The sequence below is a fragment of the Pleurodeles waltl genome, chromosome 7 (genome assembly GCF_031143425.1).
Source record: "Pleurodeles waltl isolate 20211129_DDA chromosome 7, aPleWal1.hap1.20221129, whole genome shotgun sequence".
Classification (NCBI taxonomy): domain Eukaryota; kingdom Metazoa; phylum Chordata; class Amphibia; order Caudata; family Salamandridae; genus Pleurodeles; species Pleurodeles waltl.
This window is the reverse complement of record NC_090446.1, coordinates 47,107,804-47,122,838: the sequence shown is the minus strand read 5'-3', so window position 1 is coordinate 47,122,838 and position 15,035 is coordinate 47,107,804. Positions and strand designations below refer to the sequence as shown.

The following is a 15,035-nucleotide window of genomic DNA, read 5'->3' as shown; positions in this document are numbered from 1 at the left end:
GCTTAGCATTTCTCCTACTTTACATAATTGTAGTTTATTTTGTAAACCAGCAGGTCCAGCAAAGCATTTTGACAGTTTCTTTGCACATTTTCTTTCTCTCCTAAGATTAAAATTAAGAACGAGCGGAAAAAGATTGAAACAGAATTTAAAGAGCTTCAAGAATTCCTGGAAAAAGAGAAAATACACTTTCTCTCCAAACTGGAGAAAGAAGAGAAGGAAATCCTGCACTTGTTGAATGAATCCATCACCACATTGTCTGAGCACATGTCGTCGCTGAATGAAATGATGTCCACAATACAGGAAAAGAGGAAGTTGTCTTTAGTCCAACAGCTTGAAGTAAGAGCAGTTGAATCATTCTGTAAATATTTGTCTGCTTGCACTACATGTCTTCAGTCCTTCGAAATGGACATGGGGGTCTTAACAGGTTTGTGTCAGTATGACTGAAACTGATAGACTGTAGTAGCAGAACCAGTTGAACTTATTTGTGTCTGCTGCACTGGAAATAATTGAAATTATTGACAGAGCCTTGTAAACAGATTTTTGCCTCCGGCTTTGGAATTGGTTGAAGTTATTAACCAAATCTTGTAAACATATTGCGCCATCTAGTACATTTGAAAGTGTATGCTAATCAATAACATTTCTTAGATAAAGTTTGTTGTCACATAAATACCACACACGCTCATTTCTTTAGGCACCAGAGACTATCTGCAGACCAATCGACATTAGAGCAGGGGTGGCTCTTCTGCTAGGGAGGAGGAGCGTTGCCTCCCCTCCCCCCACCAACAGTAACAGCTGAGAAACCTTTACTATAAAACAATAATAAACTACATCTATTATCGTTTTATAGTAAAAGGTGCAGGGCCTTGGGAGTGTGACAGGGACAAGGGGGAGGGACTGCACTCTCCCTCAGTATGAATGTATGTTTGGCCGGCCATCTAGGGCCAGTCACACACACATGCACACTGGGCTCTCTCCAACCCAGCAATGCAGGCACTGTGTTGTGGGTTGCAGACAGCAGGCAGAGACTTGCGTTCCGTCCAATCTTGCAAGCAGCATGAAAGCAGCATTAGGATTGGAAGCAGGGCAGGCTGGGAGCCTGTGCCTGCACTCCAGTCGAGGAGCGGATGAGAGCATCGAGGCGCGGCACAAAAAGGTACCCGCAACCCACCCCTTTTCTCGCCCACGAGCTGCTCCTGCACTAGATGTTTCCCAGCATGGAACTCTCTACACTGATGATAACTCAGAAAAAGCTGAGGTAAATGCACTCCTAAAAGAAGCACGCCAACACTTACAAACACAACAACACACTGAAAATATACTCACACCTAACAGAAACTAGTAACACTGTCAGTTCCCAGGTCTCACTCAATGGTGCAACGTAAAATGATCAGGCCCGCCTACAGAATGTGTTGAATGGCCCCTGAGATTCTCATGTTTACCAATGTTCATAGTCCTGACACTGAATGGGGGCCTGTGAAGGATGGAGGGGCCCTTGCACCACAGGGACTGCAGGTGCATGTGATACACCTCTGGTCCTACCACTGCTGCGGAGCTTCCCTAACAAACGGCCTAACCACATAATTCACAGGTTTACAGCTCTGTTCTGACTTATCTGTCTTGTCAATAGTTTGGTACCCACGCCTTTCAACAAATGTGCCAAGACCACCAAGGTGGGTTCCTGCCATCCTGCATCAATGATTCAACCTTAGTAACACTAATTACTCCATCTTCGAAGTCTCAGAATCATTGGGTCTACATTATTTCAGCCAACATAAACACATTGTTTTACTTGATTAGTGACTACCAGATTTGGACTCTAATTACTCCTGTTACTTAAATGACCTTCAGACAGCAATCAGATTTGAGCATGCCCTTAGGGTATTTGAACTCATTATTTAATAATGCAGGAATTCAAATTGTGACCATTTTGCACTCTTAATCTGAGTTTAGACTACATATTGAAAGACCAGTCCACAAAGCCTGATTTTTTCAATTTCATAATTGCACAATTTTACCCTTTTTCATCTATATGGAACGTTTATTTCTCATTTTTTTTCCATGAACCTAGAGTGCTACAATGATTGTAAACAGTACAACACGTGTAATTAAGAATGGCAGTGGCATAAACTTGATAACAACACAATGATGATATTGATAGGATTCCATGAAATGCCAAATGGATCAAATAGTAATGTTCAACAAAAAGTATTAGATGGGAGGCTCCTGGATTATTCTAAGTCTACGTTATAACATGAGACTTCTAAAAACAGCTCAGTTTATTTGGAAACAATTAGGCAAACTTATTTAACTCCCATAGAAAAATCCAATTATATCTGACTTTGATTATATTTAACAATGGTGGCAATTATAAAATAAAAAAGGGCGACAAGACATCACTGTCTGGTTTAAGTCAAGCCACCCTGAAGCTTACAGGATAAATATTAGATTTATAAATTTAGGAACTATGCCATGTTATTTCAAAGATTTTAGTGAGAATTTAAACCTTGTCTGCATCCAGTGCTATTAAACCGAAAGATCTTTATATTTTGAAGCAGCACTGACAATAGTTCTTGTCACTTCTAATGCACCCATGATCTCAGTGACAGCACTTAGGGGTCTGCACTCACTCCAGCAGAGGCCACTAGCAGGGTCCAGTTCAGGTCCAGCTGCTTCTGGTCAGCATGGCACTACAGGATAAATGCCTCTAGAGGCTTGCTGTGTCCCTGTGGCCACAACGGCCGTCAGCCAAATGACCCTTGGAGTCCATTTCTTACTTCTTGGTACAAATGGGAGCATTTCCAGCCCTTTAGGTCTCCACAAAGCTCTTAGTATTGGTTGTCGTCTATTCGTCTGAAGGTCCAGAAATGTTCTAATTAGCTGTGGGTAGGTGCCACTTTTTAGGATGTACTAACCAGTTGGTGGAGTCACATCTGAACACTCTGTACAGAAAAAGAAAAAGTTCCCAATGGCAAACCTTTCTGCTTTTGCAGCAAATCCTGTTTGCTTTACAGCGAATTATTCCACAGTACACCATTCTGAGGCAAATCCCTTATGTCAGAATATTTCTGCCCCTGGAGGGAGCTTGTGCGCCAGTGCAGGATGTATTTAGGGAAATTAGCAGTCTCCTCATTATCTACACCAAACAGGTTCTGGGACCTGTTCCCGCTCCCATTGGGCTGGTGCTAAACATCTCTTCTCTTCATCTCCCTTAACACTCAAATACGATGTGCAGGTCTCACTATCATCCCTTCCAAGTTAATGAAGTTCCTGAACCTTTCCCAGCTACCCTTCCTTAGCTCATATGAGTCACATACCTCACTCTCTGGTCTTCCTGCCAAAAGGTCTAAGCTGTTGTTTCTGCTGTGTTAGCAGTTTTCACACCTCATTAGTGGGAAGCACTGATAGGTCCATATGTCAGCAGTCTAATGTTATTAATGTTATTACCTTTTCAAGCGTACCTTTTCCTAAATATTTAATACAATTTTGATTTCAGAAATCAATTGAAATTTTAACATATAAAATAGTGTTTTCCAGTAGCATGGCCCAAAGCAAAGTTAGCTGATTTATGATTTTATTCCGAACTTTTTCCTTGTAGGACAGCTACAGTACTTTACAAGGTAGATAGTGTTTGGAGGCTAGTTATTGTAGGTACATTAAGTTCTTGCATGTTTCACTTTTAAATACGAGGATCTACCTTGGGGCTACAAGACCTATTTATGGATGGCCTTTAATATTTAAAAGTCAAGCTCCTGCCTGCCACATTTGCCTTCTACAAGTCATTAGTGTATTTACTGCATCATATAATATGGCCTTAATGGGAAGTTAAATATGCCAATTAAGAGTTAGTCCAATTTAAAAACATTTCAAGGGGTCAGAGAACATACAATGGTGACTGGACGGTAGTGTCCCTTTTGTGGAGGTCTAAAACCAGCATTATCAGTCCACAGCAAGTCAGGCGACCACAGAAAAAGACGCACTTTCTCGCAATTTTTACATCTAATTTATTGTGATACCAATAATAGCACCATTTTCTAATGAAACAAAGAACTTCCCAAGCTAATATTATTTACGTTACGCTGCTTTATCTGGGGATAAAGGGGAGTCTTCTAACAGGGAAATGCAAGTGTCCATTAGGATATAGGAAATAACAGTCTTTTTCTATTAATTGTCTCTTAACTGGGTTACCTGATACTCCAAGAAATAACTCCTATTGATAGCTAATCACAATATGTAATACAACATAAATTGTTCCATGCATTAGAAAATATAGAAATCAAACATCACACATGCAAAGCACATAAGCTGTGAATGTGAAACAGAATAATATCAGGAAATTAAAACATCATTGGGTTGATGGAAAAATGAAGAAAAAAACGGAAAATGTAGTAAGGAAAAAAAAGTTTAAAATATAACCAAGAATAGACAGTACAGGTTCAGCATGATTGACACTGAAACAATGCCTAACATGGATGAAGCACTCAGGCAATGGTGAACCCATAAAGAAAGACAAACTTGTCCTAATGTGGGCACCTCTGAAGGATAAACCATAGCAGGAATCATTACTATGACAAGACGAAATTTGAATGAATCATCTACAAAGTAATAAAGCTATAAAAAGCTTGACATTTTTCATAGCATAACAGAGCTTTACAAGCCTAAGATAGATACTTAGGTCTTACTTGCAGAAGAGTAAAACAGTCATCAAAAATGATTTAAGAGGAGGGGCTCAATGTTTCCATATCTTCATCCCATTCTGAAACTCTTTCCTTTTTTGAAGTCGTAGAATTTGCAGCATTGAGCTTGAAGATTAGTTTGTCCTCACACCAAGATATTTGTTTCAGAATTTTCCCCATTGATATCACCTTTACAAAATCAGTATCTTCTAGACAAATTAATATAAAATTTTCAAATTAATGGAATCTTGTATGCCCGACAGTCCTGAGTGGAAGCTTTTGAAAACGGATATTGGGTCTGGTGGTTATTGTCCTGAGGAAGACCATAAAATCTGATAATATTGCTTCTATTGTGATTCTCAAACTCTTCTGCAAGTTTATTTAAAGAATTTTAATTTCAGACTGCAGTTGATTACCCTTTACTACTGCATCTTCTATACAACAAATTCCTTGTTCCACCTCTTTTACTCTGTTTTCCATAATAGACTATTTTCTATACTCAAGAGCCTTAGGTTCGTGCCACCTGTCACTGTTGTGAGTCTCTACACCCAGTTCATGTAGGTTCCATCAGCTGCAGGAGTGTGGGGCTCATGACCTAGGCCAAACAACTAGAGAGGTTGCTCATTGACCTCTGTGAGCTCCTACACCATCTACCCAAGGCATGAATTTGTCATGATGAGTTCCTTAAGGAACCCTGGAGCACCCCAACAATTCAGTGGGTTGCAGCTCAAACTGTGATCTCACTGTTCAGTGCCAGAATGAACCTGAGTATAGTGGGAGACGAATGTCAGTTCTGTAGCAGTGAGTACCTCAGACTCACCGACTCTCCTTTGAACCCTAATGCAAGTCAGTACTAGTTTGGTTAATAACATTGATGTGGGAGGTTATACTGACTGAACCTTAAACCCTCCTGCGTCCCTTGTTCTTGAAGGGGGATGGGCCCTGAACTTGAAAAGGGGGTATCTAAGCTCATAGACACCGATTCCTGGGACAGTATGTTATCTTAATGTGATACTACAAAGTGTTTAAGTTCAAACTGGAAAGGCCCTCCCAGGTGATTCCCCAAAAGGAATTATTTTGAAAGGGTGCAGGTCAAGACATAAAGTATTGAACCATGAACGTAGGTGCTCTTACTTGAAGGAGGTCAGAATCATGCTTGTTTGTGGAAAAATGCATTGGTTTTGTTAATTTTCTCATTTATCTAATTATTCAGTTCAGGGTCACCCATTGTGTGGTTTCTTAGGAATGGCAAGTAAGGTCATTATGTGTTGGATAAATGCATCCCCTTCCTCTAAATAAAGACTATAAGTAAGAGGAGTAAAAGTAAGGGGGATCTGTAGTCCTGAGGTAGGCCGAACGACCCAGTTGGGCGATTGAGACTGGCCAAAACATGTCAACAAGAAAGCAGACAGGAGGGATGATGGAGCACTCATAACACCATTTCATTACTATTATTGATTTTTTAATCATATTCAGGGGGTCCTCTTGTAAAGAGAGTTTACAAATGTAGGAGGCTGGCCTGGCTTATAGTGGGTACCTGATGGTACATACACCTTGTGCCAGGTCCAGTTATCCCTTATTAGTAGATTAGTAGTGTTCTAGCAGCTTAGGCTGATAAAGGTAGCTGTAGCAGAACAGCTTAGGCTGAACTAGGAGACATGCAAAGCTCCTGCAATACCACTTATATCATATAGGTACTATATCAGAAGAAACTCAATACTCAGGGTTACTAAAAATAAAGGTACTTTATTTTAGTGACAATGTCCCATAAATATCTCAGAGGATATACTCCCTTAGGAACTAAGCAAAATACACAAAATATACACACAAACCAAAATCAGGTAAGTAAAACAGTCAGAAAGTAGTGCAAACACTGTAGAATACAATAGGATGGAATAGGCCTAGGGGCAACACAAACCATATACTGTGAAAGTGGAATGCGAACCACGAATGGACCCCGAGGCTAGTGTAGTGTATAGAGGGTTGCTGGGAGTGTAAGAAAACACTAAGGGTGTCCAAGATACCCCAACCCAAGATGCTGAAAAGTAGGAGTAAAGTGCTACTATTTCCCCAGAAGCACACTAAACTTGTGATAGAGGATTCTGCAAAGACCACAACAGACTGCCAATCACTGAATTTTGGGGCCTGAGGACCTGCAATGGAAGGGGACCAAGTCCAAGAGTCGCGAAAGTGTCCAGTGGGGGCAGGAGCCCACTACACCCTGTATGAAGGTGCAAAATGGCTGCCTCTGGAATAAAGAATCTTCAGCACAAAAGGTGCTAGGAACTTCTCCTTTGTGCAGAAGATGTCCCACGGAGTGCTGGAGGATGCAGCATTGTTTCCTTGTAGAAAGACCGCAAACAAGCCTTGCTAGCTGCAAAGGTCGCAGTTGATGAAAAAGGGTGCTGCCCTGGCCCAGGAAGGACCAGGATGTCGCCACTAGGGAGAGGAGACAGAGGGGGCCCTCAGCAACACAGAGAGGCCACGAACAAGAAGGCAGCACCCGCAGAAGTACTTGAACACGCGTGCAAGAAAACTGAGCACGGCTGCCATCTCAACACTACAAAAGAGGGTCCCACGAAGTCGGAGGTCAACTCAGCGAGTTGAGCAATGCAGGACGGAGTGCTGGGGACCTGGGCTAGGCTGTGCATGAAGGATTCCTTGTAAAAGTGCACAGAAGCCCTAGCAGCTGCTGTTCACGCAGTGCACAGGATTACTGTCTGGAGAGGGGAGGCAAGGACTTACTGCCTCCAAATTTGGACAGTTGGACCACTGGACAGTCTGGGTCACTTGAGTCCACCACCTGTGTTTCAGGGGCTATGCTGGTCAGGATGAGAGGGGTCCCAGAGTACTGGTGACGCTGAAGTTTGGTGCCTGCTGGAGCAGGGGGAAGATTCCGTCGACCCATTGGAGATTTCTCTGTGGCTTCCAGTGCAGGATGAAGGCAGGCAGCCCCCAAAGCGTGCACCACCAGGAAACAATCGAGAAAGCCGGTAGGATTAGGCGCTACAATGTCGCTGGTAGTCTTCTTGCTACTTTGTTGCAGTTTTGCAGGCGTCCTGGAGCAGTCAGCGGTCGATCCCTGGCAGAAGTCGAAGAGAGAGGTGCAGAGGAACTCTGGTAAATTCTTGCAAGTCGTTATCTGAGGAAAAGCCCACAGGAGAGACCCTAAATAGCCCTCAGAGGAGGATTGGACACCTAGTCAGGTAAGCACCTACCAGAGGGGTCTCTGACATCACTTGCTGGCACTGGACACTCAGAGGCCTCCATTGTGCCCTCACACCTCTGGATTCCAGATGGCAGAGGTCTGGGACACACTGGAGGGGCTCTGGACAGGGGAGTGGTCACTCTCCTTTCCTTTGTCCAGTTTCGTGCCAGAGCAGGGACTGGGGGTTCCCTGAACCGGTGTAGACTGGCTTATGCTAGGAGCACACCATCTGTGCCTTCAAAGCATTTCCAGAGGCTGGGGGAGGCTACTCCCCCAGCCTTTAACAACTATTTCCAAAGGGAGAGGGTGTAACACCCTCTCTCAGAGGAAATTCTTTGTTCTGCCTTCCTGGGACTGGGCTGCGGGTTGGCAGCAGCAGTAGCTGCAGAGAAAACCCCAAAGAGCTGGTTTGGCAGTACCTGGGGTCCATACTGGAGCCCCGGGGATGCATGGGATTGGCACCCCAATAAAAGATTTGGCATGGGGGGACAATTCCATGATCTTAGACATGTTACATGGCCATATTCGGAGTTACCATTGTGAAGCTACAAATAGGTATTGACCTATATGTAGTGCACACCTGTAATGGTGTCCCCGCAATCACAAAGTCCGGGGAAATTGCCCTGAACTATGTGGAGGCACCTTGGCTAGTGTCAGGGTGCCCTCACACTTAGTAACTTTGCACCTAACCTTCACTAAGTGAAGGTTAGACATATAGGTGACTTATATGTTACTTAAGTGCAGTGTAAAATGTCTGTTAAATAACATGAGCGTTATTTCACTCAGGCTCCAGTAGCAGTCCGGTGTAGGATTTGTCTGAGCTCCCTATGGGTGGCAAAAGAAATACTGCAGCCCATAGGGATCTCCTGGAACCCCAATACCCTGGGTACCTAGGTACCATATACTAGGTAATTATAAGGGTGTTCCAGTGTGCCAATTAGAATTGGTAAATATGGTCACTAGCCTATAGTGACAATTTTAAAGGCAGAGAGAGCATAAGCACTGATGTTCTGGTTAGCAGAGCCCCAGGTATAAAGTTAGTCAATACACAGATACCCACATTCAGGCCACAAACTATGGGCACTGGGGTCCTGGCTAGCAGGATCCCAGTGAGTCAGGCAAAAACAAACTTACATACATGTAAAAATGGGGGTAACATGCCAGGCAAGATGGTACTTTCCTACAACGACTTCCATCAGGTAGTATTAATTGTTTTTTTGTTCTGCTGAGTATACCCCTACATATGTGTGTGTATTTTCTTCCCCGACTCCCAGCTCCATCTCTGGCATTGGTCTGCCCAGGGAAGTTATAGCCAGCCCAATGATGAAGCAAATGATGGGCAAAGGCATTTTTAAAGAACCATGTGTTTTTTCAATGCAGTATTCTTGACTTGATAAAAGTATGATATTTCCTCCTTTTCCTCTTTTGTGTGTATGTGAATGGTAACTAAAAGTAAGGGGGGGTTGGAAAAGGAGAGGTACCTCCCTCCCCTTTTTTGTGTGTTTGGATTCCAAAAACATCTAATAAAGACGTACAACAAATACTTGTTGATCTGCCATATGTTCAAGAAAGACAAATATCCTTGCATTATCAAGCAGATTGTTTACTGTAAAAGCGTCAGCCAAGTTACTAATGGTATATTCTGTTCCTAATATCAGTGCCTCCCAAGCCATATGTGGGATCGAGTATAGCACAATACAGTTTTGATAAATCCAGTAGAGTGTCAGAATTACATTTGCAATATAACGAGATACACAATGTTAGCATGACCACATTATGACATACTTTTACACTTGTAACAAAACCTGTAGAATTTACATGTATTTTTCATGTTTTCTTCTAGGATGTGAAAAGTTTTCTCAGCAGGTAAGCATGACAATCACCAATTGCAGCTCAGATGTTAATGCAGAAATTGTGTAACTCAATGACAAAAGCAACCATGAATCACTTTGTTAGAAATTGGGTCTTTGGTTGGCAGTCAGGTTAACCCCTGTCCAAGCAAGGACCCTCACTCTAGTCAGGGTAAAAGAGAATCATCCTCAGCTAACCTCCGCTCACCCTCTTGGTAGCTTGGAACGAGCATTAGAGCTTAACTTCAGAGTGCTAGGTGTAAAGTATTTGTACCAACACACACAGTAACTTAATGAAAACATTACAAAATGACACAACACAGGTTTAGAAAAATAGAAAATATTTATCTAAACAAAACAAGACCAAAACAACACAAATCCACAATACACAAGTCAAGTTACCAATTAAAATCCAAAAAGAATCTTCATATAATTTAAAAATAATGCTAACGCTGTTAGTGTGGAAATGTTCCTGGGTGCATCAAAAATAACCCTGTACGGGCGAGTGTGCGTTAAAAAGGGCTTGCGATGCGTCAACATCACTCAGGAGTGAGACAGTGCGTCGTTTCTCCTTCAGTCGAGTCGCATGCGTCGTTTCTTGTCTCAGCAGGAGAGTGATGCGTCGATTTGAACCACACTCTCGGGTCCAGGAAGGCCTTGCGTAATTTTTACACGCCCAGCGATGTTTACGTCGGAAATCCAGCCGCACATTGATCCGAAAACCACGCAGCGTGGGTTGCGATCTCACCAGCCTCCGTCAGCAATTCTCTGCGTCGTTTCTAAAGCCGCGTGCGTCGATCTTTCGGTCGCACAGCAGGCGAGGGTCAATTTTTCAGCCGCGGATTGGAGTTGCGTCGATTTTTTCCCCGCACGGCAGTTGGTGCGTGGATTACTCACTCTTGGGCTGCCAGCTTCTCCTTTCAGGGTACCAGGAACTGCGTGGGCACTACTTGGCAGAGTAGGAGTCAGGTGCTGGCTGAGAGAAGTCTTTGCTGTCCTTGAGACTTCAAACAACAAGAGGGAAGCTTTAAAACAAGCCCTTGGAGAGTTCTTCACAAGAAGGAAGGCATACAAAGTCCAGTCTTTGTCCTCTTGCACAAGCAGAAGCAGCAACTGCAGGATAGCTCCACAAAGTACAGTCACAGGTGGGGCAGCTCTTCTTCCTCAGCTCTTTAGCTCTTCTCCAGGCAAAGGTTCCTCTTGGTCTCCACAAGTGTTCTAAAGTCTGTGGTTTTGGGTGCCCTTCTTATACCCATTTTGCCTTTTGAAGTAGGCTAACTTCAAAGGAAATTCCCTCTTGTTTGTGAAATCCTGCCTTGGCCAGGCCCCAGACACACACCAGGGGGTTGGAGACGGCATTGTGTGAGGGCAGGCACAGCCCTTTCAGCTATGAGTGACCACTCCTGCCCTCCCTCCTAGCAGAGATGGACCATCAGGAAATGCAGACTACACCCCAGCTCCCTTTGTGTCACTGTATAGTAATAAGTGCAACCAGCCCAACTGTCAAACTGACCCAGACAGGGAATCCACAAACAGGCAGAGTCACAGAAATGGAATAAGCAAGAAAATGCTCACTTTCTAAAAGTGACATTTTCAAATACACAATCTTAAAATCAACTTTACAGAAAGATGTATTTTTAAATTGTGAGCTCAGAGACCCCAAGCTCCACGTCTATCCGCTCCCAAAGTGAATCTCCACTTTAATCATATTTAAAGGTAGCCAGCATGTTAACCTATGAGAGGGAGGGAGAGGCCTTGCAACAGTGAAGAACAAATTTAGCACTATTTCACAGTCAGGACATATAAAACATATTACTTTATGTCCTAACTTAACTGCACCCTGCCCTTGGGGCTACCTAGGGCCTACCTTAGGCGTGTCTTACATGTAAGAAAAGGGAAGGTTTAGGCCTGGCAAGTGGGTACACTTGCCAAGTAGAATTTACAGTTTAAAACTGCACATACAGACACTGCAGTGGCAGGTCTGAGCCATGTTTACAGAGCTGCTAATGTGGGTGGCACAACCAGTGCTGCAGGCCCACTAGTATTATTTGATTTACAGTTCCTGGGCACCTCTAGTGCACTGTACTAGGGACTTACTAGTAAATCAAATATGCTAATCATGGATGAACCAATTACATACACATTTTGTATAGGTGCTTTTGCACTTTAGCACTGGTTAGCAGTGGTAAAGTGCCCAGAGTAACAAAAACAGTAAAAACAGAGTCCATCACACATCAACAACCTGGGAAACAGAGGCAAAAAGTTAAGGGAGACCGTGCCAAGGACAAAAAGTCTAACACAATTTAATAGCATTTATTTATCGTCTTACCATGGTCACAACAAACGTCTTGGCTCATTTGCGCACTGAAGGATTCATTTAGTCCTTTGCTGGCAGTGTTGTTGCGCACCAGATCAGCAGAGGCCAAGAACTAGTTGTTTTTCTCTGGGGTACCTCCCACCCTATTCAGAAATCTATGCCTGCCTAGTGGGGATCTCCAGGTCTACAGTGCGGTTGTGGCACCATTATCTCTACTGCAGGCTGAGGGAAATGCTGAGTGGGTACCATATTGTTTTGGCCCTACTCAGCATTTCTGTTTGCTTTTCAGAAATTAAACTCATAATGAAGAGGACTGTTTTTGTAAAACAGTCAATGACCTCTACATGCAAGGAGTTTTCTCCCCACATGTCTGCCCATTAATTGATTTTCTTGATGAGCTGTGTCATACCTTAGATGGATGCTCCATGCAGATAAATCTGGTGAAAATCTCCAGCTTCATTCTGTTCAACCCAATCACCCCCCACCTTCTATAATATGCCTCTGAAGGTGTATACAATACTTTCATGCCTATCCCAAAAAGTATGGCTCTAGGGAATGGGTTTTGATTCTCCAAAATGCCAGGGGTATCAGAACATACCCTTTGGATTTAACAACATCACAGGAAGTGACATCATGTGCCACTTGACCCTTAATTTTTCAGGAAAGTCATTTTACATGACCTTAACCCTAATACCATCACAATAGTTAAGATAGCTGAAGTTCCATAATACCTACATTTTAAACATAACAGCACAACATGGACACATGTTGTTTTAAGATAGAACCTATACTAGTGGGCTGACTTGATCTTTGAAGGTTTTTGGGCATAATACTTGTCCTGAATTGTGTGCAAGAGGTCTCTTCTTTGGAAGTGTTTCCCAAACGTTTTAGAACAGCAATCAGTTTTTAGAGCGACACATGATCACGACCAACCTGTTTGCTATAGTCATGAGGCAGGATTTTGAATTGGGACAATGGCAAACATGCTTTCGAACTTCTGTGAACCAAAATAACAAAGGGCCTGATTGAGAGTAGGGTTACTTTGTCAGGATGATGGAATATTTTACTCTGTCACTCTGATTCTGTGCCTGCAGTAAATGTGTCCTGTGGGGGGTTAAGTCACTGCGTGGTAAAGCAGTTGTCTCACAGGTGGCATCCCATATTCCTATGTGTCTCACTTGTGTTGGCCCACCATATCTTTTTAAGACAAAAGTTCTTCTGGCTCTTTACATCACTCACTAGGCGTTAGCCGGCGAGATAGTTGGGAATTAGGGGCTGTGCCAAAAGTGACGCAAATCCCACCCCTAATGAGATAACGTAAATTCGACCCAATGCAGCGATAAGGGCACAGTGAAGCCTATGTGCTCGGTACGTAATAAGGAGCAATGTATTATGCCACAAACCGGATATGGTAGTTACCCTTGAGGCCAACCATCACCAATGGAACCCTTGGAACACCTCTGATATCCTACGTGACGTGATGGAAACCCGGTGATGATACCATCCCCTTAAAGATACAGGGCATCTCTATGTTACTGGCAGCATGCTGTTTTATTTTTATGGAACACATTTCACTTAAAAAAAGCATGGGTGCATCAGATAAATGACATAATACATAAAGGATGAAATGATAAATAGCACATTCTTTAAAACAACAAATTGAAGCCTGTCAAGGGAAAGAGAAGTGCAAGAAGCAGGGAAATAAAAGAAAAAAGTATTTTTGTAAATTACAAGGGAAAGACATTTTAGTTTGGTCATGGTTCAGAAAAGAGAAGCCGAGCAGGTTACAAATCCATAAGTCTCTGTAAGTTCAAGTTCAATAATTGTCATTGTGCTATTGTGGGCCAGATGTATCCAACATTATCTGTGTAGATTAAATCTCCCCTTGGAGGTCACCTGTTGATTGCAATTAGATCACTAGTATTTCATTTCATGCTCTCTTCATTCAAAAGTCAAACATACGGCTATGACATACTCTGACATACTCCTGCAACATTTGATGCTCATAGCCAATAATCTCTATGGACCGTTGAAATCCTAAACCCAGGCCAACACCAATATCACAAATCACCTGCACCTTTTACACTTAAACCTTGTTCAGTTCCTCCAGTACCCAAACAGTAGCTATACTCCACTTCCAAGCACCCCCTAACATGCCCCAACCTATCTCTCCATACCCTCTGCCTCAGTCAACAATAGTAAGTAATTTAGGTCCTGATTAAGGTATCAGAGGATTGAATATTCCGTCTCAAGTGTGACAGATATCTTGTCCGCCGTATTACGATCTCCATAGGACATAATGGGATCCTAATATGGCAGACAGGATATCTATCACATTTGTGACGGAGTAATCCCCTCCACCAAGATCTAAATCAGACCCCCTAGCCTGTGTGTCCTACACACAAATCACTCACCACCACTAACACTGACAATATCATTCTAGGTTCAAGAGTGATACCACAGAGAAACCAACGCAGGTGTCTGCTGAACTGAGCAACAGCATCTATAGTTTTACTAAGGAGCTGGTCCTAATGAAAATGTCTGCAAAATACAGTGGTAAGCACATTCATTTGTTACTCCTGTTCTATTATGGTTTTCCGCAGCTACTGATTCTCTTTATGCAGTCCGGGGTACTTACCCCAATGCCTAATTTCTGAAAGAATAAGTGCCAGCGCCAAATGTTTGCTCAAAAGACAACAAATTATACTCCCAAATTTCAGGGTATGCCTAATACTAAGGCTCCATTTTCTTATTTACACTTCATTCCTTTTCAGATTATCGTGTTTGCCTTTCCATCCCCAACCTACTTTGGGGGTGGTGCACTCCTGGTGGCATCCAGCCACATCTGTCTTACACCAAATCTGAAAAAGAATGAGTGCTCTTATGGACTGCTATTGCATATATGTATATTGCCATACACCAGACCCAAGAAATTGTTTTGGTTTAGGACACCAGGGGTTGCAAAATAAATGTAAGAACCAGCAAGC

The 15,035-nt window shown here is 42.9% G+C and overlaps 1 protein-coding gene across 2 annotated transcripts in view; it reads left to right on the top strand.

Moving 5' to 3' along the window:
* LOC138303605 (E3 ubiquitin-protein ligase TRIM39-like) overlaps positions 1-15,035 on the top strand; it is a 63,410-nt gene that overhangs the window by 26,915 nt on the left and 21,460 nt on the right. For both annotated transcript variants that reach the window (XM_069242895.1, XM_069242896.1), the window contains 3 exons: positions 106-336; positions 9,725-9,747; positions 14,492-14,604. In XM_069242895.1, the coding sequence (XP_069098996.1) occupies positions 106-336; positions 9,725-9,747; positions 14,492-14,604 (367 nt within the window). The remainder of the gene's footprint in view (positions 1-105; positions 337-9,724; positions 9,748-14,491; positions 14,605-15,035) is intronic.